General features: G+C 32.9%; 2 protein-coding genes and 1 long non-coding RNA gene across 3 annotated transcripts in view; 1 reads left to right on the top strand and 2 right to left on the bottom strand.

Moving 5' to 3' along the window:
- LOC127709717 (uncharacterized) overlaps positions 1 to 26631 on the bottom strand; it is a 167310-nt gene that overhangs the window by 44003 nt on the left and 96676 nt on the right. The window contains exons 4-5 of the mRNA XM_052215381.1: positions 7568 to 7652; positions 5965 to 6167 (exon numbers count right to left, since the gene is read on the bottom strand). Coding sequence (XP_052071341.1) covers positions 5965 to 6167; positions 7568 to 7652 — 288 coding nt within the window. The remainder of the gene's footprint in view (positions 1 to 5964; positions 6168 to 7567; positions 7653 to 26631) is intronic.
- LOC127709729 (uncharacterized) lies at positions 16931 to 24856 on the top strand. The gene is made up of 3 exons (XM_052215395.1): positions 16931 to 18996; positions 20205 to 20408; positions 23763 to 24856. Exons 1-3 carry the CDS (start codon positions 18741 to 18743, stop codon positions 24206 to 24208), a joined length of 906 nt encoding a protein of 301 aa, XP_052071355.1. The 5' UTR covers positions 16931 to 18740; the 3' UTR covers positions 24209 to 24856.
- Positions 20438 to 25099, bottom strand: LOC127709754 (uncharacterized). Its single transcript, XR_007985735.1, has 2 exons — positions 24864 to 25099; positions 20438 to 21103 (listed from the first exon to the last, which is right to left on the bottom strand). It is a non-coding gene; the product is annotated as an uncharacterized LOC127709754 (long non-coding RNA).

The raw sequence follows: 26631 nt of genomic DNA, 5'->3' as shown, positions 1-26631 counted from the left end.
TGCAATTCATATTTCTCCCTTACAAAAAATTATGTCCTACCCTCTGAATATACCAAAAAAAGTTTCTGTCCTATATGAAATATCTACTAAATAAGTATATGTCCTATCTAATCTATGAATAAATCAAACAGACTATAGTTGTTAAATTCTGTGTCATTTGGTTTCTTGTGGAGAGTTGTCTCATTGGCAATCATACCACATCTTCTTTTTTATATTTACCTTCATTTTTATCAGATTAACATAGATCACATATAGTAGTCTTTGAATTTGTCTGGAATTTTAAATGATCTCCTCCTTGAAGAAGGCAAATAATATTCCTTTTCAATTTCACTTTCACTTTCACTTCCACTACTACTACTATTACTACTGTATTCATCATTTAGTATTATTATCATCATTGTCATTATCACTGTCAGAACTGTCATAGGCTCTTATTACAAGGTCATCTTTTTCATCACTTTGGATTTGTTCATTATCTACACTACAATGCAAACTGCTCAGAGTCTGAAAAGACCAGATTTTGTGCTCACATTTTACTTGACTAGTCTCGACATTATCTCGACATGTTGATATATATTATATAAATATATCAAAAAGGGATCAAACATTAAAGAAATTATTAAAATTGTCCTTCTGATTAAAGTGGTGAAGTATAAAGCAATACCTCCTGCTTGGGGCAAAAAGATCACACCTACCAGAGAGCATTAAATTCTAAATAACATTCATTCAAAATTGCAACATCCTGTAAAACTTAAATCGCAAGGCCTTTTGAATTCACTAGATAAGTAGGTAAACGGACAGAAAGTCACAGGACAAAAAGTCACAAATTTGATAGGACAAAAAGTCACAAATTTGATAGGACAAAAAGTCACAAATAATATGTATACACTTGTTTGAATATTTTAGAGAAAGATCTTTAAATATTTACTTTTTATTACATATATTTATTTTACAATTGAGGAAATTGTTCATTAGACTTGATAAATAAAGATTTATTAAATTTTAATCATGCAAAAGATATATTTCTTGGTACCATGAAGCCGTTTAAGTACCAACCCACTTTGACATTTTGTTTTCATAACAATTATTTGATCATTATAAATACTTTTTTTATATAAATTTTGTTTACAAAGTTGCTTTATATACTAAAGTTTAAGAAAAGTACAAAAATGTTTTTTTTTAAATAAGTGTTTTCTTGTTAAAGAAAAATAATCTCAAAACTGAATTGTGACTTTTTGTCCTGTGGCTTTTTGTCTGTGACTTTTGTCCTGTGACTTTCTGTCCTACATTCGATAAGTAATACACGAGTTTAAGAAAAGTAGGGCTTTCTTTTTACCTGTAAAACACACATGTACTGATGTAATTAAACCTTATTAAAGTGCCTCTTGTATGCCATGTCTTTAAATCTGACAAAAATTTATTTAAATTTGATTAAAATAAATTTTTACTGTAACTTTGGAACACATTTCCTTTTTTAAAAGGTTATCAAGGATTGTTATGAAAGTTCTATTATCATGATTATATTAAATTCTTGTTTTAACAAAACAAAGGTGTCATTTATAAAATTTTATAACTTTTTCAAATCAGCTTGGATTTTCATCAAACTTTTCAGCTATCTTTATTATATATTTATCTTACAAAATACCAGGTTGTTTTGTGTTTTGGTGTATTGTGTCAAATTTAAGGATTTAGTTAATAGGTAAAAAAAGGCTAAAATTTTCAGTTTTGACAAAATTCAGATAGAAACCTATAATTAAATATTTAAATTTGACAGCAATAAACCAAATTACCAAATAACCTGTTTTTTTGTAAGATAAAAATATAATGAAGATAGCTGTAGATTTGGATGAAAATTCAAGTTGCTTTGAAATAGTTATAAAATAATTCAAAGTTAACTATCCAAATTTAGTCTGAACTGCAAATTCTAGCTTTTTTGAACTAGATTAATTTAATCCTTAAATTTGACAGCAATACCCCAAACTACATAACGACCTGGGATTCAGTAAGATCAATATATAACTGAAAAAGCTGTATAGTTTGATGAAAATCCAAGTTGATTTGAAAAAGTTATAAAATGAATTAAAGTGTACTATCTGAATTGAGTCCAAACTGCAAATTCTAGATTTTTTTTACCTAGATTAATTTAATCCTTAAATTTGACAGCAATACCCAAAACTACATAACGACCTGGGATTCATTAAGATCAGTATATAACTGAGATAGCTGTATAGTTTGATGAAAATCTAAGTTGATTTGAAAAAGTTATAAAAAACATTAAAGTGTACTATCTGAATTTAGTCCAAAATGCAAATTCTAGATTTTTTTTACCTAGATTAATTTAATCCTTAAATTTGACAGCAATACCCCAAACTGCATAACGACCTGGGATTCAGTAAGATCAGTATATAACTGAGATAGCTGTATAGTTTGATAAAAATCTAAGTTGATTTGAAAAAGTTATAAAAAACATTAAAGTGTACTATCTGAATTTAGTCCAAAATGCAAATTCTATCTTTTTTTACCTAGATTAATTTAATCCTTAAATTTGACAGCAATACACCAAACTACATAACGACCTGGGATTCAGTAAGATCAATATATAACTAAGATAGCTGTATAGTTTGATGAAAATCCAAGTTGATTTGAAAAAGTTATAAAAATAATTAAAGATGACTATCTGAATTTCATCAAATTTTTTTTACCTATTAATTTAATTCTTTAATTTCACAGCAATGAACCAAACTACCAAAAAAACTGGAATTTTGATAGATCTATATTTAATTTAGTTAGATGGGCTGATTTACACCATATGTTACTTGTTTGTTCCTCAATTAATCTTGTTTATTTTGTTGTAATTAAATTTGTATAGACTATTTTCTACATTCATACAATTATGCCATAACAATATTGCTGTCCTATCAGTGCTGAAAACTAAAAAAGTAGAAGTCCTATCAAAAATTAAGTTAAAAAAATGTGTGTCCTACTGCGTTTTGCACAGGTCCTAACCCCTCAATAAATATTGACCGGTCCCTAAATCTTGAAAATGAATTTGGTATGTTGTAACTGTTAAATTCACTATGTTCATGATGTTATTTTTGTTTGTTATAGATTTATCAAATAATTTTTTTTTTCATATACAGACATTGTTTCAAAAAGATCATGTCCCATGCTTGCCAATAATGAAAAAAACATTGAGTCCCATTCCTGTAAACACTGCAAAAAGTGCTTGTCCCATTACAGTTTGCACCGGTCCCATGCATCAAGAAATTTTGACCGGTCCCTAAGATGGTGACAAGGGAACGTCACCATCTAAAAATGGATAATTAACGATAGGAAATGAAAAATCATCTCTTTTATCATAAATTTTTGTATTAAGCTTCCCGTTAATGATATAGATATCAAGATCGAGGAAAGGAAAGGACAGTGGTCATTGTTAGTATTAGCTTTATTTAAAGTAAGTTCAACAGGATAAATTTCTTTAGTATACACTTTGAAGTCGTCATTATTGAGAGCCAATATATCATCCAAATATCTAAAAGGATTGTTAAATTTTTGTATAAGATGTTGTTTCGATGGGTCTTTGCTGATTTTAGTCATAAATTGTAACTCATAACAATACAAAAATAGGTCCGCAATAAGTGGTGCACAGTTAGTCCCCATTAGAATTCCGATAACTTGACGATAAACGGAATCTCCAAAGCGAACAAAAATGTTATCAAGTAAAAATTCAAGGGAAGATATAGTATCAAAGCATGTCCAATTGACATAGTTCTTTTGTTTGTTGCTACTAAAAAATGACCCAAAAGAGTTTGAACATATGTATTCGCATTCCGACTTTTTAAATGCCCATTTAATTAGGTGTGTGAATTTTTTCTTAATAAGAATATAAGGCAAAGTGGTATATAGGGTGGAAAAATCAAAACTTTGAACAGATTCAAAATCACCAATATATGCATGCATTTTATCAAGTACTTCCAACGAGTTTTTGACACTCCAAAAGTAATTGATTCCACTATTTTCAAAGGCCTTATTTGAACAATTTATTATCAGGTTTTTGATTGTACCAAGTGTACTAGTAAGAATAGACAATTTAGTAGTGGAACAATGACTTGAAGAAGACGTTACTAAGTTGAAAAACTTGTGTCTAATCCATTTGTCATTTTTGAACAATAAAATATGTTTAAACTAATGACTTGAAGACGAAAATCTATATTTGTAAGGTGATTTGTGTAGCTTCGGAAGCCAGTACATAGTTGGGACTTTCATTGTATTTGGTTCTGCTTGCAAAGAAGTAGCTAATAGTTTATGTTTGTTACAGATATCGTTTTCTGAAAATGAAGTCAGTTGGAATGTTGGTGAATTGGTGATTTCCTTTTGCAGAACCTCAATGTAAAATTTACGTCAAACTATAATGATATTATTAGCAGCTTTATCAGCCGAGACAAAAACAAATTCCTTGGCTAGTTCTTTTAGTTTATGTTTGATACGAGAAATAGGATTTTTATGGTTGTTGTTAAGAGTAAAATGTTCTTTAAAATGTTGTTTACGTATATCAACTATCTTCATTACTGAATTAAAAAAAGAGTCCAAAGATTTTTTGTCAGCTTTTCCCGTTTTATCCATTTCAAAAAGTAAGCACGAAGTGAGTCGTGGATGATATTACGACACTCATTCCAATTAATAATTGACGGGGGACGATATTTAGGTCCTTTACTGAGGAATGATTTTAACTCTCGGTCGCAAACGATGTTAAGGTCTCCTGTTATAACATGGGAAATGGGGCCATAAGTGTATTTGGAAGTACTACAATTACATGACGTAGGTGTATTTTCACTGATATTTACATCTTTACAGACTTGGCTATAATTAAACACAAATTTCCGGGTAGATTTCTTGTAAATATAACAAATAAGAGGGAGTTCAGGTTTATCAAAATATCCAGGAATTTGTTCTTTAACAGAATGGTCGTTAAAAATACCGGCAATATTTACAAAATCAAAACCTTTATTGACATACTTTATTTTAATAAAATGTTTTTTTATGATCTTCAGGGCGATCAATTTTGGGAAACAGTTTAGAATAACAATATGCCATTATAATTTGAACGATTTCATACTTAGGACTGCAATATGAAATTGTGTTGCAATCCTCTAAAATTTTATTTAATTTATTTATAGGTAAAGAACAGAGCTTGGTTAATAGATAATGTCTGCCGTTGTTTTTTGAAATAGAAATAAGGTCCGAAATATTTGTACGATTGGTCCGAAATTTTCTTTGATTGCGATTTTTTCTACGCCCATGAGAACGGTTTTTACGATCAGTTTTAGAAACTGTATCCAAAATGTTAACAGAATCGGTTCTTGATATATTACCAATTCCCATGATATTATCATTAAGACCGAGAGGGTAGACTGTCTGTAATTTTTTAATCCAATTTCATTCAATTATTTTCCGTGATCGTACAAACTTTGAATGAGATTCACCAGGCTGCTTATTTACTACTTCTAAAGGTTGAACTGTTAAATATTTAATAGGATGATTGTGCTTTTTAAGATGTTGATAAATGATACTTTTGAATTTATTGGGTCTTTTAAAACGATACAGGTGTTCTTGCGTGCGTTTAGATAAATATCGTCCAGTTTCACCTAGATACGTGTATATCAAGTATCAATGGTTAATTCATAAGCACTTTTCCAAAATGAACACATAAGCAGAAAACGTAACAATTAGTATAAAAGAAAGCACTGCCAGATTGTAAAGGCCTAGGTGTCGTTTCCCAACATTTGCCCTAGCATGACATAAAGTGAAATTACAGCAGAATATATCAAATTATCAAATTATGGAGACATGAAAATAACTGAAATAAGAAAATTGTATACCACAAAAACTAGAACTTTTAAAATATGTAAATTTGTATACATACGCACAAAAAGTGGCAAGATAACAAAGCGTCAGATTACAAACCTTTATGTCCATTTATCACTGTGAAAGATATCTGAGCATAAGCCAAACTAACATCATTTTTCATGGTAATATTTAGTTTGTATGTGCCTTCCTCATGGCCAGTGGGTAAGTCTATTGTATATCTGTTTTCGTTTCCCTTTAGCCATGTACAGTTAAAACTTTCATTTACATGCATTACATGCCAACATATTTCTGTTGGATTGCTGTAAATACAATAAACCTGATAAATATTTTTTTTTAATCTGACAAATTAGACATGACAAAGTGACTATAGTTATGACAATTTTAGAAAAGATCAATTATGTTACTACATATTTGAAAAATCTATAATTTTGAATTAGAGGGAATAAGGTCATGGTCACACGAAGGTCGCGGTGATTCACAATACATTTTCTTCATACACTATCAAGCTATTAAAAATCATGTCAATGTCAAAAGATAAATCAAAGCACAGGAGCAATGTAAAGGCAGTTTCTGTCTACTCAAATGTTTTTGTAACTTCCATCCTTAATTTTTCTTATTGAATTATCATATTGACTGTCAAGACTGTTTATATTTCAATCCATTGAAATATTGTGACTATGGATATTCAATCAAATTATATTAAAATTTCAATATTAGAGAAAGAGAAAGAAATGCCTTTACCTCATCTTATAACAACTAAAGAAAAAAATGGGTATGATAAAGCGAACTTGTTCAATCATATTTCCACATATTATAATATAGAATCATTTGTTAAATATTTCAAACTAGAGACTCTATAGACCCTGTGTCGCTTACCTAGGTATGTGCATCTTCAACAAGGACACTCACCAAAATTGTGGACAAGAATAGAATTCATGACAAACAATTCTTTTTTGTTGATCATTTACTGCTGATCATATTTTCATTTTACAGTTTCTCGCTATCTTCTGCAGTTTTTTGCCGAAAATACAAAAAGGGTAAAAAAATCGTCATTTAAGTTCAATCACTCCTATAAGGAGTCTATTTACGATTTCCGTAAAATTTTACTGATTTGTATATCTTGTCTTGCTGATCATTTTTGCTATTTAAAGTGTCTCTCTATCTTTTATGATTTTCAAGATGATAGGCAAAAACGCAAAAAAATGGTTAAAATCGTCACCAAAGAGCAAGAACTCCAATAAGGAGGCCATTATACGTATTTGTAGATCCCGACTTGCTGATTAATTTTGCTATTTAAAGCTTCTCTCTATCTATTATATTTTCAAGCGGTTTTCAAGATAATAAACAAACTTTACATTTTATCCATATGCTCTATTTTTAGCCATGTCGGCCTCAGAGGAAAGATTTTATGGAAAGATAATGGACGACGACGACGACGGACGACTACGACGAACGACAGACGCCAAGTGATGAGTAAAGCCCACTTGAACCTATGGGTCTGGTGAGCTAAAAATGAGAATAAGACATTAATGACCCTACATTTACTGGACTGGCAAAAACTCTTAAGTCTTTTTGGCTGGGACAGGTACAAACAAGAGATCTTATGTTTGATAGATCTTTTCCTTCGTTTTATCTCGGTCGTCAATTCAGACTTATTTTCATCTATCAATGCATCTTTTTATTCATAGAATATCATTACCTTCCATTGTAAGAAACATTCACATACATATGTTGACCTTCACAAACTTCATTTTCACCCGTAATATTGTTGATGTTGATTTCATCTGAAATAAATTAACTTAATAAAAAATACCGTGAAAAGTACCTCAAACAATGTTTATACGTAAATAATTACATTTCATACGATCCCACAATTTTGATTGGCCGAGCCATTCCAAAGGTTATATATTTTATTTCCGTATAAAATGCAACAATTATGACTGCACGTGCTGTCCATGACAACCTTAATAAATGCACAGAAGAAAAAAAGGAAGGCTTGATTTAAATAGCAATTTCGTGGTTGTATCATAAGAATGTAATTATCAGAATTGCATATTTCTTCTGTACTTTATAGGGTGTAAAAGCGTTGAACGTGTGCACATTTTTAGTATAAAGCGCTTTGTATTCTTAGAAAGGTACCTTGTATGTTTATTGGTCTTTTTGTAAAAGTTTTGAGTGTGCTTAGTGCCGATCTGACGAGTGAAGCCTGTATCAACTATATAGTTTGTTCTTATGTTGTACAGTTACAACTGTCCCAGGTTAGGAAAGGGTTGAGTTTGATCCCGCAATATTGTTTATGAGCATGTCCCATGTCGCGAGCTTGTAATTAAGTGGTTGTCTTTGGTTGTCTGCCATATTTGTTCAATATATTATTTCTAACATCCAATTAGGCTGTTGGTTTTCTCTTTTCTATTGTTTCTCATTTTGTCATGTCAGAGCCTTTTGAAGCAAAATATATAGTAAAGGTTTGCTCATTGTTGAAGGCCGTACAGTGTCAAATAGTAGTTTACATCTTCGTCATTTGGACTCAGGTGGATAGTTGTATATATATATGTATCCCATTGACAATCATACAACATCTCCTTATCTTTATGTTGGATTTTTATGATGGTTTATTTCTAATTTGAGATATTTTTTCGCACATGTTGTTCCGTTTTTGGTGGAAGAAGACGTTCAAGTCTTCTGAAATCAAATACTGTAAATTCAGAAATTATTGCGTGCATTTATTATTGCGATTATTGAAGAATGGACATCAATGCGAGATTAATTATTGCGATTTCAGGAAAATATGCATACAGTTATGTGCATCAGATATCAGAATGCGAGTTCATATTATTGCGATACTCACCAAGTCGCATTATTCGCAATAATAAAAACCTCGCAATAATTTCTGAATTTACAGTACTGCTGGATGGTCAAGTCTAAACATAGAACGTTTCCAGGAGTGTTTCCGTATCCCTTTCTGTGCTTTACAATTTTATAACATCCATGCCTAATCTCGACACCGATTTGTAGATCGGTAACAAGTTTGTAAAATAGCGTCTGCATCACTTTATGAAACAAAGACAGAGAAACAAATGTACAGTTACCCGAATTCGGGCTTGTATAGGATGTGGAATATAGTGTACGTAAAGCAAGAAAGAAGAGAAAAACTCGATTTCGCGAGGATTGTTTTCGTTTCGCTATGTTTGTTATTGCAATTGTAGAGGGCACCCTTATTATTTTCAAAACTAATAATTTACCTAATCCATATTAATATGCTATTTTGATTTAAAATCCAATATAAACTGATAAATAATATCAAAATTAAATGCTTCATTACACATTTCTCGTTTCTTTTTATAGCATTGCATAACATAAACTGGGATCCGCTTGTATTTAACGGAATGAAGAAAGTGAATGTCAACCGGGAACCAGCTTTTGCATAACGATGTATAAACTACAAAAACGTAATTGGTTATTCGTTCCTTTTTCATGTTTTCATCACGGCGCATGTGTTTTGTTTAATCTATAACATATTGATAGTCGACCTTCCAATGGATAGAAACTGTGATTCGGAGTCTAGGCTCAGTCCCTGAAATAAACCCACTCTTAATTAATCAGTTTCAATGTTTGTTTTTTTTTGCTCTCACGATACAGTAAGGGCTGGGACATATTCAGTTCAGATCATTAGACGATAAAATTTTAAAATATCTGACATATGTTGCAATGTCAGTCCAATTGTCTGACACAAGGAAATTATTTTTTTGATAAAATAACCACCTTCGACAGAAAAACTTTCAAGTGAATCCTAATCAATTCCTGGTATATTTGCATCCCTCAAGTTGAACATGCTGAGATGCAATGTATGGAATTATAGAAAATTTAATTTGAATCATCAATATTAGGAGATTTTAATGTTTAGTCTAATCTGTTTTGGTGGAGACATGTGTGAGTATAATATTTTTGGAGGAAAAAATTACGTCGAAAACAACAATGACACATAGCATGTATCTTCTTCCACCTCAGAGCTATCAGCTCTTTTATTTGGGGTATAATGCGAGATAAGATTGTCAATAATTTAGCAAATTTTGAAGAGCCCGTTGTGATACAGAAGTCGGCAACAAAAATAATTAGTATTAGATATATCCTTCAACATTTTCATAGCAGACACGACTTTTTATTTCAATATGAGGTTGATGTAAAGTTTGTGACCTTCACATTTGAGACAGATATTCCAACCTTATAGTGAAGGGAAAAAATAATGCCAAGTATTATTGATATCATTCAATGCATTAAAAAGTTCTGAGTCCGACACGATTTTGTATGTTTGAATACGTCAAGGGGACGACCTTTTGAGGGCCAGGAGGATTCTCTATCATTTTCTACTTACCACCTTAGATATATACATATTGTTTACTATCCAGACCTCGCAATTAAAATAAAACATCTAGTTGACAGCAATACTCACAAACGGAACTACGCCACCTACAAGCTTCACTTAACATGTACCCACTTCAGTTTAATTTTTTGCGTCAGAGTTCAACGTTAAAAATGGTTACTAAGTTATTTATTTTTCCAAATTTTACAATCATGAGAAGAGAAGGCTCTGATTCTTATGATGAGGAAGAAACTGCTTCTGTCTAAGAGGATAATTCAGTGGTCTCTAATAAAGTTACTTCCGCTCCTGGAGAAAAAGGAAAACAACGTTCTTTTCGTAGTAAAAAAAGATGATTTGTCAGACTAAGAAAGTAGCATGATGACAAGAATTGAAGTACAGGACAAACAATCTAGTCCACTAGTACGAGAATGGGTAAATTATTTGATTTACTACAAGGCAAGCTTACTGACACCGAAAATGAAGTTTCAAGGTCGGAACATTAGAATCATAACACGGTCACAGTCGAGGCATATAACAGCGCAATTGATGTGCAACAAAATAACGGTGATGATGTAGAAACACTATCTGGGTCAAAATGCGCAATTCATTTCAGGTAGGCGGTAATGGTAGCCTATTTCTCAATTCCTCTGCCCATTTCGTAAACTTAGATATGTATGATGGCTTGTTTCGAAGCTGAGACATTTTCACATATGTGGTTCAATTTTCGGGGTACGAAGTGAGATTTATTTTTCTGTAATTTAGCTTACACCGAAAAGCCTTTTGTGATGCGGCTTCTCGGTGTAAAAAATCCCTTTTTTCACACAATAAGTTCTTTGAAAATTTAGTTCTTTGCATACATTAAATAACTCCATAGTTTTTACATCTTTATTCTATGCTCTCTAAATCAGCACAAATAGTTAAGCTGAGTCACTTGTTAAAAATTGAAACATGTCCAATATCACTTCACAGATTTTTTTTTAACGTACTACTTTTGAGTTCCTTCCGTTCCTAAATTTGAGTCGCAATAAGGATGTTGACCCATCTGTTCGAATTTTTGATTCGGAACGTCAAAATAGTGGCTTTCTTTTCAGTGCAGAAGGCTTTGAGAATTCTAGAAGTTCTGATGAGGTCAATACTTGTGACAGTAAGTCAGTTTTAATGAAATCTAGTTAACATGACAGGTTCCACAAATATTTTACAAACAACAATGAGAAATCTTGTGAAATATAGAAGCATGATATGACTGTGAGCCATACACTTGGTGACAAGTTTGATTTTAACGCTTATGCCTCGTTATGGAGTGAAAAAAAAACAGGTCTAGTTCTCGAACAAAACCAGATCGACGTTTTATGTGGATCTTGGAGATCAGAGACCCTCCACAAAATTACTAATTATAGGGAAAATTAAAGGCAAAATTTACCAATAGATGCAAGTTGTCAGGAATTTTTTAATATGCCGACAGTAGAAAGTTTGCTAAAGAAAAGATATGGTACAAAAGCTGCGTTTTGGTCGAAATAAAAAACATCTCTATGTAGCTACTCCAGCAGACTGTGCAGATGTTTTGTCTCATGTGTACACTTCATGTTCGCAATATCGCACTATAGGAGGTTTTAGGTCCTTGTTATCTTCTTTACTACCACCATCTTAAACTATATATAGTCCCAGAATGGGATTTGCAAAAAGTTTTGAACATCTTGCAAAAGTCCCATTTTGAATCTTTATTGAAAGTTGATATGCAATTTTCACTTATAAAGTTTGTTTTTCTTACAGCAATCACAACGCTCAGGAGATGTTCGGACATTAAAGCACTGAGAATTGGAGAGGGTTTTGTGAATGTACAGAAGTAAGTTTTTTTTTCTTGAGACCAGTTGTCAAAACAAGATAGACTAAATCATTATGGAACAAAAAGATTGTGTCACATTTTGAACATAATAAAAAGCTTGATCATAAAAGAGCCATTGCTATATAATTGAAACGTACCATCGAAATCAGAAAAGATGTAGGCAAACTTTTCTTGTTATCTGTATAGTGTACAGATGAATGTTTTAAAAATGAACTAGTAGTATGAAGTAAAGATTAAACCAAGAATGTAGAGTTGAAGATCCATAGAAAATTACCCTACCACTAGAGAGGCAAGACTATGTAATCTATCCGTATGTATATTTTTTAGGTGGTAAGTAAAAAATGAATGATATGAAATTCTAAATTTGTTTTCAAACTAAATTTTTTTAAATGAAGTTTTCTACTTACCCCCAGACAACTACCCACCCTACCTCCCCTATTAAAATGTTATATAGTAAAAGTAATGTATATAAAAATAGAAAACCAAAATACTGACATCAAGATCTGTTGGTTGAGGAATTAATGACAGGGATTTTAATCTTGCTGTAATACTAACGTCACTTATATGCATCATCTGACCATCATTATAATCTGGATTGCTGCTTTTTTATCATATCAATATATGTATAACGGTGGTGTAGCAAATCATCGTTATAACCTGATAGGTAAATGTTTATTCAATGAATGACTACATTCTATTCTAGTGATAGTGTATTGGACCTCAATTTGGACCAATTTAAAAATGGGGCACAAAACCCAAAATCTAAATATACTGTTAGATTCAGCATACTAAATAACCCCAAGAATTCAATACTTTGAATTAAACACCAGTATAATTGGTCAAGAAATCAGCCATTTATACAAAGTATTAAAAAAGTATTGTTTTTGGTCCCTTTTTACCTAAACAGTAAGAGCCATAACGCCCACAATTAATCACAACCTTCTTTTTTTTTGTATAAACCTTGTGGTACATTTTCCATAGATCCATAGACTTATACTGAAGTTATTGTCCGGAAACCAGAAAATCCTTGTTTTCTGGTCCCAAATTCCTAAATTGCTTGGGCCATAACCCCCAAAATCAATCCCAACCTTCCTTGTGAGGTATGGAACCTTGTGGTATAATTTCTTAGAGATCCACACACTTATAAACAAGTTATTGTCCTTAAACAAGAAAAATGCTTGTCTTTGGCCCATAATTCCCAAACAGTTAGGACAATAACCCCCAAACCTTCCTTTTGTGGTATGGAAGCTTGACGTACAATATCATAGAGATACATACACTTATACTCTAGTTGTTGTCTGGAAACCAAATGTCTAGCTACGGTCGACGACGACAGTGTCATACCATTATCCGACCACACAAAGTTTGCAGTCGTATAAAAACTAAAAAAAAATTTGAAAAAGTCTCTGAACCATGAAAATGACGTCAAGTACAATGGACATGTAACAGATGGAAACTTCGTAACAAAAAGTATTTGTATACTATGAATCATTAAAGGCTTGTACTCGCGGAAATATAAAGCTGTATGCAAATATTTTACGCTGTCACTGGATTGTAACCCCACTGACTCGCGTTTCACGCAAGACAAAAAAACAAAGTCCCCAAATTATAACACAAATCAATATTTAACATTGGGAATCAATTTTGAAAAGCATATCATAGCGTTCGTATCAAATTTTGTGGAAATTTTAGCCCCAAAAATGTTTTCTCAAAATTTGTGATTTTTTTACAAATGCCAAGTTTTCTACCGCATTTCTTCCCAAATTTTACAATACACAAGGGATCTTCCTTTTATATTTATTTCCACTTTGCATATTAATTTTTTTTAATCGGTTTAGGCAATCTTGACTTATCATACGACATAGAAGTGTTGACAGACAGACGAACAGAGAGATTACTATATACTACTACACATGTCAACAACTGGGACCTAATAATCAACATTAACTGTCACAAAAAGATATAAAATCAATTTATGACAAAATATGTTGTAAAGAAGCACAAAACCCTCTTTTTATGCAGCAATAATCTCAATAAATAGATATGAAAATTTAATTCTTAAATTCACCATTTCGGGGGAAATAATGGAACACAGCTGGATCTTTTCTACAAAATAACACATTTGATCCCAGTTCACATTTTGACAAAATCCATCAATATATCTGCAAATAACAATAGCACAAAATCTAGCACCTCAAGTTGTATTGTCTAACTTCGTGTTACTTCTTTTGTTCATTACTTGACATCTCTCATTACATCCTGGTAGTTTTAAACCATTGATTCACTAGTTTATACATTTTCCTGAAAGAAACAGCACATATGTAATTTTATACGTAAATTTTGCTGTATTTAAATCAAATTAGTATTGGTGCTGTGATCCAGCCATTTTTTTTAGCCACAGTAAGTCAGTAAGTCGAACATTTTTTTAACTCATTTTTACTGTGAATTGACTGTTAGTGTTGCTCTCCACCTATTGCAACTTATTCAAAATTCTGACCAAATTGCAATTTGTTTTATAAAACCAAACTGTTCAACTGGTCAGAAATTTGAACAAACTGCTGTAGAAAACCACAGTCAAGTCTGAAAGTGCAAGGTGATAGAATAAAGCATACTTACGATCCTATAAGACTTTAATTCCACTTCAATGTTACTATGAAAAATCAGTCTAACAGTTTGTATAGAAATTTTATTGTAATTGTCATGCTAGAGGTGATGGGTAGTAATTTTGAATTGCTATAAAAATGACCAAACTAAGCTTTCATACAATTTTTCTTTCGAAAAGTCTTCTATATTCATAAGAATCAGACATCATTTGAAATAAAACATCTTATATTCAGTAAAATATATGTGAGATTACAATACCTTGTTACTGTGACTTGACTGTAAGTGTTGCTCTCCACCTATTGCAACTTATTCAAAATTCTGACCAAATTGCAATTTGTTTTATAATACCAAACTGTTCAAGTGGTCAGAAATTTGAACAAACTGCTGTAGATAACCACAGCCAAGTCGTGAAAGTGCAAGGTGATAAAATAAAGCATACTTAAAATCCTATAAGACTTTACTAATTCCACTTCAATGATATTATGAAAAATCAGTCTAACAAGTTGTATACAAATTGTATTGGAATTGTCATGCAAGAGGTGATAGGTAGTAATTTTGAATTGCTATAAAAATGTCCAAACTAAGCTTTCATACAATTTTTCTTTCGAAAAGTCTTCTATATTCATAAGAATCAGACATCGTTTGAATTAAAACATCTTATATTCAGTAAGATATATGTGAAATTACAATACGTTGTTTAAAAGTTTTCATGGGAGATAACCTACCGTGACTTGACTGTTAGTGTTGCTCTCCACCTATTGCAACTTATTCAAAATTCTGACCAAATTGCAATTTGTTTTATAAAACCAAACTGTTCAACTGGTCAGAAATTTGAACAAACTGCTGAAGAAAACCACATTGAAGTCGTGAAAGTGCAAGGTGATAAACTAAAGCATACTTACAATCCTTTAAGACTTTAATTCCGCTTCAATGTTACTATGAAAAATCAGTATAACAGTTTATAGAAATTTTATTGTTATTGTCATGCTTAAGGTGATGTCTGATTCTTATGAATAAAGAAGACTTTTTGAAAGAAAAATTGTATGAAAGCTTAGTTTGGTCATTTTTATAGCAATTCAAAATTACTACCCATCACCTTAAGCATGACAATAACAATAAAATTTCTATACAAACTGTTAGAATGATTTTTTCATAATAACATTGAAGTGGAATTAAAGTCTTATAGGATTGTAAGTATGCAATATGTTATCACCTTGCACTTTCACGACTTGACTGTGGTTTTCTACAGCACTTTGTTCAAATTTCTGACCAGTTGAACAGTTTGGTTTTATAAAACAAATTGCAATTTGGTCAGAATTTTGAATAAGTTGCAATAGGTGGAGAGCAACACTTACAGTCAAGTCACAGTAATATTTCTTTCTTTATATAAAGCTTCTGTAAGACATTTATATAGAGACAAACATCGCAACTTGGGATAAGTGATTTTAGCCAAAAATGTTCTAACTTGTGTCAACACTTTTAACTGAGAAGAAACCAAGGAACTGAAAAAGAGACAACATAAGGGTTGAAATTTAGAACGACATCATCATTTTCATAATTATTCCACTAAAAATTACCAATGAACTTCTTTTAAATGACTTCTGACAATCAAAGTAATCGAAATCACTGACTGGACGAGTTGTGTGCATAATTTCAAATCATATTTCCAGGTATTGAACAAAAAATAACTTGATATATCACTCTTGCATTAAATTCAGAAAGATAATTTTTTTTCCAGTTAATAAAACAAGCTTGTCTCCCTAAATTTACTTGTAAAATGGTTGCTTTTGGAAATATTTCTAAGTGTAAACATTGGTATGCAATTCATCTAACTCATCTTAGGATCACTTATTGATTTTTTATATAAAAAAAATATATGTCACTGAAGATGAAGAGTTTTATTTCATTTTCATGATACCACTAAGAGAGAATTTTTCAAGCATGATACAAATTCTTTTGATATTTCAATTTTTAGAAGGGGTGCTGATTTTTAATATCTTTTTTTTTTTCTTCAATTAAATGATTTTGACATGATCATGATGATTGGAAATAGAAATCTTCAAAGGAAGGTGTAGAATATTTTTTTATTATAGTTTGACTTACTAATTTCCAGAAAAATGCACTTTTCAACAACAAAAATTAATGACTATTTTATTTTAAATTGTTCATTCTTCATTGAGACACAGATAAATGTACAAATATCTTACACTGTTCAATAGCAATATAATGGGGAATAAACAAATAAATGCCCAGGTCAGAGTTCTGCATATTTCTTTATTGTTTCCATCAAATTAATTATAATTGTAATTTTAATTAACCTAAATTAGATGATTATAACATTGATTTTACTTTTAAGTAAAATAGACCCTGCTTGCATTTTAATACATATTTTGTTTTTTCTTGCAAAAGAATGCTTCTTTTTAATCCTTAATCATTCATCTTTGAGACATAATGTACATAATAATTTTATGTAGTGTAGATCAAAATTGATTATAGGTATACTATTGAGGTCAAGTGTATTATTTAGTTAGCTGTGTAATGAAGTGTATATTCAAGTTAAATTATGTAGCACAAGAGATATTAACTGTGGTCAATTCAGATTGGCAATACAGTGGAGTTGATTGAAATTGTTTGTAAATAATGACAATTATTATACTTTATTACCTTAAGCTTTACAGCTCATCGGTGTAAACAAGAAATAACAAGTTATAATTGCAATAAAACATGTGGACAGAGAATGTTAATTATTTTTGTAAAATACTGTCCCTAATTTTAAAAACCAGGATAATAAATTTTCCCAAAAAAGTCAACTGCTTAACATTTTGTAGAGTAAACAACTGTATCAGTTTAAATACGCTTGGTCTATACCAGTAGTATTGTTTTATAAACTTTGCCCGCAAGTCTCTATATGCCGAACACACAAGACTAAAGTGGAACTCGTCCTCAATACATTGACCACATACTTTGCATAAACGATCCATTACAGGTACATTTAGAAAACGACCAGTCTCAATATTTAATTAATGTGAAGATAGTCTTATTTTTGTAATAGCCTTCCGGTATAGAGGAGGAATAAATGTAGTCAAGTAATATTGTAAATCTAGGTTTGTGATTATATTTCTGTAAATAACACACTTGCTACTGTTTTCCAGCAAGGAATATAATTGTTGTGATTTTATATCTATTAGACGCTGTTTTGTTAGTGAAAAAGCGTTTTCAAATGTCAGTTCAGTCTTGCGTAGCCACAATTCACCTAGTCCCATGTTGTGTAATTCATCCTTAATCGACCTGCGACTGATATTTGCACAAGAAGCTCTAAGATCCTCCTAGACACCTTTCAGAATACAGTTATTTGTGTTCAAAAATTTGAGCCAATATTTAAAAATCTGCAGTTTACGTTTCACTATTAAGGGAATACGTCCCAGCTCAAAATACACCATAGCAGAATTGGTTGATTGCTTCACTCCGAGTTATCTTTTACAAAATATAAATGGACTTTTTCGATTTCATCTGCTTCTGAAAATCCCCAGATTTCACAGGCATAAGTTAAAACACTACCAACGTAAATACCAAAAAGTGACAACAAAGTATGTACGTTCAGATAACAGTTTCTGCAATCAGAAAGCAGTGCAAACATCGGTTTTTTTTCCTCGTTCAGCATGTATCTTTTGTGCATTTGTAAATTTTCCGTTGAAGTTTAAAATAAATCCTAGATAACAAAACTTGTCCACTATTTCTATGCTTTTGCCGTTGTAAAACCATTTTTCGTCTTCTCTAATATTACCCCCGTTTCGGAATATAACTATTTTTGTCTTATCAATATTTACAGTTAAATCGAAATTTGTTGTGTTCTAAAGAATCAAACATAGATTGTAGACGTTCCGGTGACTCCGCAAATAACACCATATCGTCCGCATACATTAATAATTCTAATGCAATCTTTATGTAACACGCTTTCTCATTGGCTCTTGTCAAGCGTACAATGACAATGTACCCGTCGGAGCCGCTTCACAAAATTCCTTGCGTATGAATCTTGTGACATAAATACTTCGCACAACAATAACAATGGCTACGTCAGATGACGATTTTCACATGTCAGATCTGGATGACCTGGATCTTTTGGGACCGTTAATGCCAAATTTTGACTTGGAAGCAGATATACTGGAAGGTTTAGAGTCAACTGATTTAAATGTTTCCAAAGAAAATAATAGGGAAGTGTCAGACTCTGATCAACAACCTACGGCAGTGCCAGAGGAATTTACAGCAGACGACGTAAACACAAGTGGTGTTTTTGGTGATGATACAACTGATGGAGTTGCTTGTAGGTTTCGAATGAACAATTTCTAAGCAGATTTTAATCTGCACAGCTTATACCTTGACCCTTTTATACTTCACCATCATTTCTTCCTTGAGCATGTCAATCATTTTTTAACAACCAACATCCCGTAACAATAAACGGGAACCATTCAGGCTTTCTTTGTTTTTGCACTTCATAATTCACTTTCCCTTAAAAATGCATGTTCTAAAATTGATCACTGTCAGTTGTTTCAACCTTTTTATTACTTCTTCTGTCAAATTAAAATGATCTTTGCCTTTAGGGAAAAAGGGGGGGATCTATGTCAAATCAAATTGGGGTTTGCCTTTGGGGGAAAAAGGGGGGGAGGTGCTAAAGGGGTTATTCAGGAGATAACGCAAAGTTTCAAATTAAGAGATAACTCTATTGTATTTAAAGCTTTGCAGACATCCATCGGTAGTTTTACTGTCGCAAATTTAGTTTACCTGTCGACGCGTAGCGGAGACAGGTAAACGGGTATTTGCGACCGTAAAACTACCAATGGACGTCCGCAAAGCTTCAAATACAATACAGTTATCTCTATGTTAATGTAAAACAAGTACATAACTCAATTTCAATCATTATTTCAGTGTAAAATTTTCATTAAAGAAAATTCCGCGAAAAGATGTTATCTTCTTTGGCCCCTAAACTAGGTGACGTCATAGGTATGCTTCTGGCGTCAAACGTAAACACCGGGCGTTTTCTGGCTTCTTGACCGCTTCAGAATGTAATAAAATTTCATAAAAAAGAAGATTTCTAGGTGCAACATGCGAGTTTTTTGCTTATTATTGTAGAAATGACATGTCAATACATTCCGCAATTCAAAATGTTGGCTTCTTTAGTTACAGACAGGGAGATAGAGAATTTTACGCTTACTGTCATCCAATCAGAACCATTGATACAAAATAATTACATTAGAATACAGATATCTCTTTTCTAATGCAAAACAAATTCATAATTAAATTTCAATCATTATTTCAGAGTAAAATTTTCATTAAAGAAAATTCCGTGAAAAGATGTTACTTTCTTTGGTCCCTAAACTAAGTGACGTCATAAGTATGCTTCCCGTGTCAAAATAAAAACCAGGCGTTTTCTGGCTTCTTGAATAGAAAAAAATTAATTTTAAAAAAGTGTACACGTTAATTGACAAATAAATAGCCAGTTAATAATTTGACCCTAGTCATATTTTTTTACAGTGGAACTAGTGAATGAACCAGAAAAAGACCAAGACTTAATTGAAATGATGGAGGTTGTTGAAGGTATAACAACAGAAGAAAACAAAGAAAAGCCAACTGGGAGGTTCCCGAAACTATCAGCTGATGACAAAGAAAATATACTTGATGAGGCGCTTAGTAAATCAACCAAGAAAAACACAAAATATGGAGTGAAGATATTTAGGCGTATGTGTAAAAATAAAAATAAATTGATGTATAAAGATTTGTATATATTTCTTTTCCTCTTCAAAAAAAAATAAGACAAAGGAATGAAATATAGTCATAATCAAAATCTATCCAGCTATCCACTTTCACTGCTTACTGTCTATTTTGGTCATGGAATCCCGTCCAAAAAACTAAATTTTTTACATTGCAAACGCTAAATGGGTGCAATTGCGAGTGTTTATTGTACAATTTTACATTATGTTTTCGTCTTATATTTCCGCATGCATAAGATGAACATTTCTGTTCACTAATAATTTCATGAAATTTGCTGAATTAAAAATACCGTTATACATCCCAACATCATGTTTGCACAAGTATCTTCCTAATAGTATTAGATGCCTTGAAATCCACAATCAATTCAACTACCAATTATAAAACTTCCTCACTTTCTATAATGGCAATTAGCATACATGTATATGCACATGTTTCATAACACTTTATCTTGAGCAACTGGTCCATTCTATTTACAGATTTTGTTGTCAAAAAAACGATATAAACATTTTGATGTTTTCTTCTGTCTCGTCTTCCAATATTGCCTTTTATTTGTATTTCCCACATTCAATTGAATCATGTGTTGTAATTGTATGTTACATGTACATCATTTGCATGCTGCTTAGTTTTACGGAGTTTTCGAGACTTCCATTTTTATCTAGCACCTGGAAAACAAGAAATGATTGTAACAGGATGCTGTTACGAAGTCTCCCAAACGAAGCTCCCATAATTCGTAATTCCCAGGGTCACCTGACATTGGGCAATGTCCAGTGAAAATTGGTTTGGTCCAGTAAAGTTATATGCATTAGTGATGCCTGGGGACTAACCTTGTATATCATTCAAATCATCTTGGCATGACAAACCAGAATATATATGGTTTAGGGGTGGGGATCTCAACCATTTACAAGATACTAGAATATTGGGGGTGGGGAGGAACCCCTGGGGACTGGCCCTATACGTCATTCAAATGTTCATTACATGACGAACAGGAATATATATGGTTTAGGGGTGGCGATCTCAACCATTTACAAGATATTAGAACATTGGGGGTGGGGGAACCCCTGGGGACTGACCGTATACGTCATTCAAATGTTCGAGACATGACAAATAGGAATATATATGGTTTAGGGGTGGGGATCTCGACCATTAACAAGATATTAGAACTTTCTCAAATGGCAGGGGGTCGGGATGACCCCTGGGGACTTACCCTGTTTATCATTTAAACCATCTCAACATGACAAACCACAATATATATGGTTTAGGGGTGGGGATCTCGACCATTTACAAGATATTAGAACTTTCTCAAATGGCAGGGGGTCGGGATGACCCCTGGGGACTTACCCTGTATATCATTCAAACCATCTCAACATGACAAACCAGAATATATATGGTTTAGGGGTGGGGATCTTGACCACTTAGAAGATATTAGAACTTTCTTAAATGGCAGGGGGTGGGGGTGACCCCTGGGGACTTACCCTGTATAACATTTGATGTGCTTTATCATGACAAATCAGAATATATATGGTTTAGGGGTGGGGATCTCGACCATTTACAAGATATTTGAACTTTCTAAAATGGCAGGGGGTCGGGATGACCCCTGGGGACTAACCATGTATATCATTCAAATCATCTTAGCATAACAAACCAGAATATATATGGTTTAGGGGTGGGGATCTTGACCACTTTCAAGATATAAGAACTTTCTTAAATGGCAGGGGGTGGGGGTAACCCCTGGGGACTAACCCTGTATTTCATTTGATGTGCTTTATCATGACAAACCAGAATATATATGGTTTAGGGGTGGGGATCTCGACCATTTACAAGATATTAGAACTTTCTCAAATGGCAGGGGATTGGGATGACCCCTGGGGACTAACCCTGTATATCATTCAAACCATCTTAGCATGACAAACCAGAATATATATGGTTTAGGGGTGGGGATCTTGACAACTTAGAAGATATTAGAACTTTCTTAAATGGCAGGGGGTGGGGGTGACCCCTGGGGACTAACCCTGTATTACATTTGATGTGCTTTATCATGACAAACCAGAATATATATGGTTTAGGGGTGGGGATCTCGACCATTTACAAGATATTAGAACTTTCTCAAATGACAGGGGGTGGGGATGACCCCTGGGGACTAACCCTGTATATCATTCAAACCATCTTAGCATGACAAACCAGAATATATATGGTTTAGGGGTGGGGATCTCGACCATTTACAAGATATTAGAACTTTCTCAAATGACAGGGGGTGGGGATGACCCCTGGGGACTAACCCTGTATATCATTCAAACCATCTTAGCATGACAAACCAGAATATATATGGTTTAGGGGTGGGGATCTTGACCACTTACAAGGTATTAGAACTTTCTTAAATGGCAGGGGGTGGGGGTGACCCCTGGGGACTAACCCTGTATTTCATTTAATGGGCTTTATCATTTAGAACATTTTCAATTAAAAAGTTTGTGTCTATCAGGAACGGTTTTCAATTTATAATCATTTGAAAATTTAAAAAAATAAAATCCCATAGGGTTCTATAGTAAAACCCTCTTTTCTTTTTGCCCCTCAAAGTACCCCTTTATAAACCCCATTGCAAAAACAAAACCCTGATTGCACCACTAGACATGTTAGTCTAACATATTGTGAAACCCTAAGTTAATCCGACAAGCGGTTTTGGAGAACGGGTGCGGACAAGTTCAAATTTAAAAGCGGCGGAAGAAGAAGAAGAAGAATAAGAAGAAGAAGAAGAAGAAGAAGAAGAAGAAGAAGAAGAAGAAGAAGAAGAAGAAGAAGAAGAAGAAGAAGAATAATAATAATAAGAACTGAGCAAAAACAATAAGTCTTTCCAAACTTCGTTTGGGAGACTTAATAAATAAAGAAGTTAATTTTAGTCCATTTTTTTATGTTAAATTAAAAAAAGAAAATTACACTACACAATGTTAAATTCTTCAACAATTTACATGCTACATCATACAATGTCATAGGTAAATTTTCCTTGTTAAACGTAAACAAAAGTGTTTTCTTGAATCAAGAACGCATGAAAAACATTAACAACAAAAAACATTTTTGGTAAAAAATGCAAGTTTTTAGATGAATATTGAAAAAATAAATTGAAGAGATAACTGTATTGTATTTGAAGCTTTGTGGACATCCATCCGAAGTTTTACTGTCGCAAAATGAGTTTACCTGTCAGTCTTTACTTAATAAAATTTGGAAAAAATTGCTTTAAATTATTATAAATAGGAAACAAGTGTGGCCTAGATTTTTTGCCACATGCATATAAAGTATAACAAATACATGTATCATAATTCTAAATTTCAGAGTGGTTAACTGATAGAGAGAAAGATGCAACCTTTGAAAATTATACAGTTGAACAATTGAATTGTGCCTTGACTGAATTCTATGCTGAGGTCCGTAATACAGACGGAGAATATTATGCCAAGAGTACTTTAGTTGGTATCCGGGCATCTATTAATAGACACCTTAGGGCACCATCTTTTAGTAAGACATATTCCATCCTGTCTGATGATTCTGCCTTCCTTAAATCAAATAAAATGTTTTTGGCCATGATAAAGAAGGTTCAGAGGGAAGGAATGGACAGGACCAAGCATCACCCATCCATTTCTGAAGGTGATTTGCATAAACTGAGGTCATCAGATGCCTTATCAACTCAAAACCCTAAGACTCTTCAAAGAAAAATCTGGTTTGACCTAGTTTTAAGTTTTGGAAGGAGGGGCCGGGAAAACCAAAGGTTTTTCACTGATTAAACCTTTGTTGTTAAATCAGATGATTGTGGTTGTCGTTTTGTAGAAATGGCAGTGAGTGAGACAACAAAAAATCATAAAGGGGGATTAGATGACAATCAAAACATTATAAAACCTAGGATGTACGAAACAAAAAAGCCTGACTGTCCTGTTGCTGCCTTGACAAAATATCTATCCAAGAGGAACCCTACATCAAGTATATTCTTTCAACAACCTCGAGTAAAAGTAAATGACGAGGACGAGATGTGGTATACCTCAAGGCCTGTTGGGGAAAGACTTTTGAACAACATGATGGTCGACATATCAAAAAGTGCTGGACTAAGTCAGATTTACCCCAACCATTGTGTCAGGGCAACAACTGTGACTGTTTTGGCACAATCAGGTGTACCAAAGACAGATATAATGAAAATAACAGGACACAAGTCAGAGGCCAGTTTGGAATCCTATTATCAGGACTCCTCCGAGAAACAGAAGAGGCAGTATTCTGCCATTCTACTTGGCAATTCCGAAAATTGCAGTGATAAATCGGGCTCAACCGCACCAGTGCAAATTTGTACACAGCCCAATGCAATGCCGTTGCCGCCAAACCCAGCCCCTTCCTTCAACGCGCACTGTTTGAATTTGACCAACACACATATTAACAATCAACTGTCGTTACCTGTTCTGTATAACAAGCAGTTTGAGGTCCATAATTCAACCGTCCAAGTCTTCAATTACAACATTACAGGGAACGCTGCACAGCCATAGACTTTGTTGTTCCATCTCCTTCGTCCGAATTCGTGATCGGCCATGACACTTGATCATATTCTAAAAATATCCGAGGGGACTTGGAATTTACGTAGAAAACTTTTATTATTTCTTGTTTAATAAATTGAGAATCTTCTTGAAAGTATAGTTTTTAACCTCTCATACTTTGAAATAAAAAATTAATTCACGCAAGCTTAACTTGGACTTCAGGTAAAGGAACTATTTCTTGGCGGGTGGATAATGTAAATAGCCATGAAATGAACATTGTAAACATTCAAATTGGATCAATAACACTAGGTTAGGAGAACTTGCATTAGAATAGAGATAACCGTATTGTATTTGAAGCTTTGCGGACGTCCATCGGTAGTTGTACTGTTGCAAATATCCGTTTACCTGTCTCCGCTCCGCGTCGCCAGGTAAACTCAATTTGCGACAGTACAACTACCGATGGACGTCCGCAAAGCTTCAAATACAATACAGTTATCTCTTAAGAAGAGACTGAGACCTGCTAGTTCATATGGCACACATCCGTTTTTGAGAAAAGAAATTTCGCAATCATTAACGTATAAAGAGAATAATATCGGCGATAAAACCTCTCCCTGTGGGAGACAAACCTTGTTTGAAAGAAATCAGAATACGATCCATTGAATCTTACACAAGCCTTTGTCGATTCATACATTGAACGTAAAGTGTTTAACAATTTTCTCCGAATCTCTAAGCGAGACAGCTTTATCCAGAGGATCGTTCTATTTATGCTGTCAAAGGCTCGCTTATAATCGACGAAACAACAGTAGAGACGTTTCTTCGTAGCTAATGTTTTGGTTATTATAGACTGAAGTACAAAAATAGCATCACCGGTCCCATGTCCCTGACGAAAACCAATTTGTGCATCGGTAAGAATGTCGTTGCTTGGGGCCCACTGTATAAGTCTGCTGTTTAGAATAGCTGTAAATAATTTTGCAAGATTGCTTAGTAAACTAATGCCTCTGAAGTTATTTGGGTCATTTTTGTCTCCTTTATTCTTAAAGACCGGAATTATTATAGACTCACACCAAGATCTTGGGAAATAACCTTTCGACAACACTGTGTTAAAAAATTTTCTCGAAAAAAGGCAGAAGAAATTCACCAAATCAATAAAATATCCATTCAAAAGAAAATCATATCCATGGCTTTTGTTTCGTTTCAACGATCTTATTACTTTTTCTATTTCAGTGCAAGTTATTTCGGCATCGAGTTCATCAAATACACACGTATTATCGACTTCATCAGTAGGAAAATTCGATTAAGTATCTAAATCTATTCCAAGTTTTTTAAAGTGTTCAAAGAAATCCACCAATGTTTCACTGGTTTCAATATCCGTTTTCCTGTTCCTAAACTTAGAAAAAAATAATTTTGGATTAATTTACGTAATGTTTCCAACATATCACCTCCACTTTTAATGTATTGTCTTCGAAGAATACGTTCTTTTTTTTGTACACTTTCTTACGTTCTGATAGTGTCTTATGGTTATTAAAAGTATTTTGTTTATTAAATAATGAAAAAGCTTTCATATAATTTCTATATAAAACTTTAAGTTCATCTGAAAACCACGGTTTATCGTCAAAATTGTATCGTCGATCTTTATGATGAAATTGTTTTGGACTAGATGAAGTAACTTTGCAGAACGGTTCTGTGATCGA

The sequence above is a fragment of the Mytilus californianus genome, unplaced genomic scaffold (genome assembly GCF_021869535.1).
Source record: "Mytilus californianus isolate M0D057914Y unplaced genomic scaffold, xbMytCali1.0.p SCAF_7, whole genome shotgun sequence".
Classification (NCBI taxonomy): domain Eukaryota; kingdom Metazoa; phylum Mollusca; class Bivalvia; order Mytilida; family Mytilidae; genus Mytilus; species Mytilus californianus.
The sequence above is the reverse complement of the archived record's forward strand: the minus strand, read 5'-3'. Positions and strand labels throughout refer to the sequence as shown.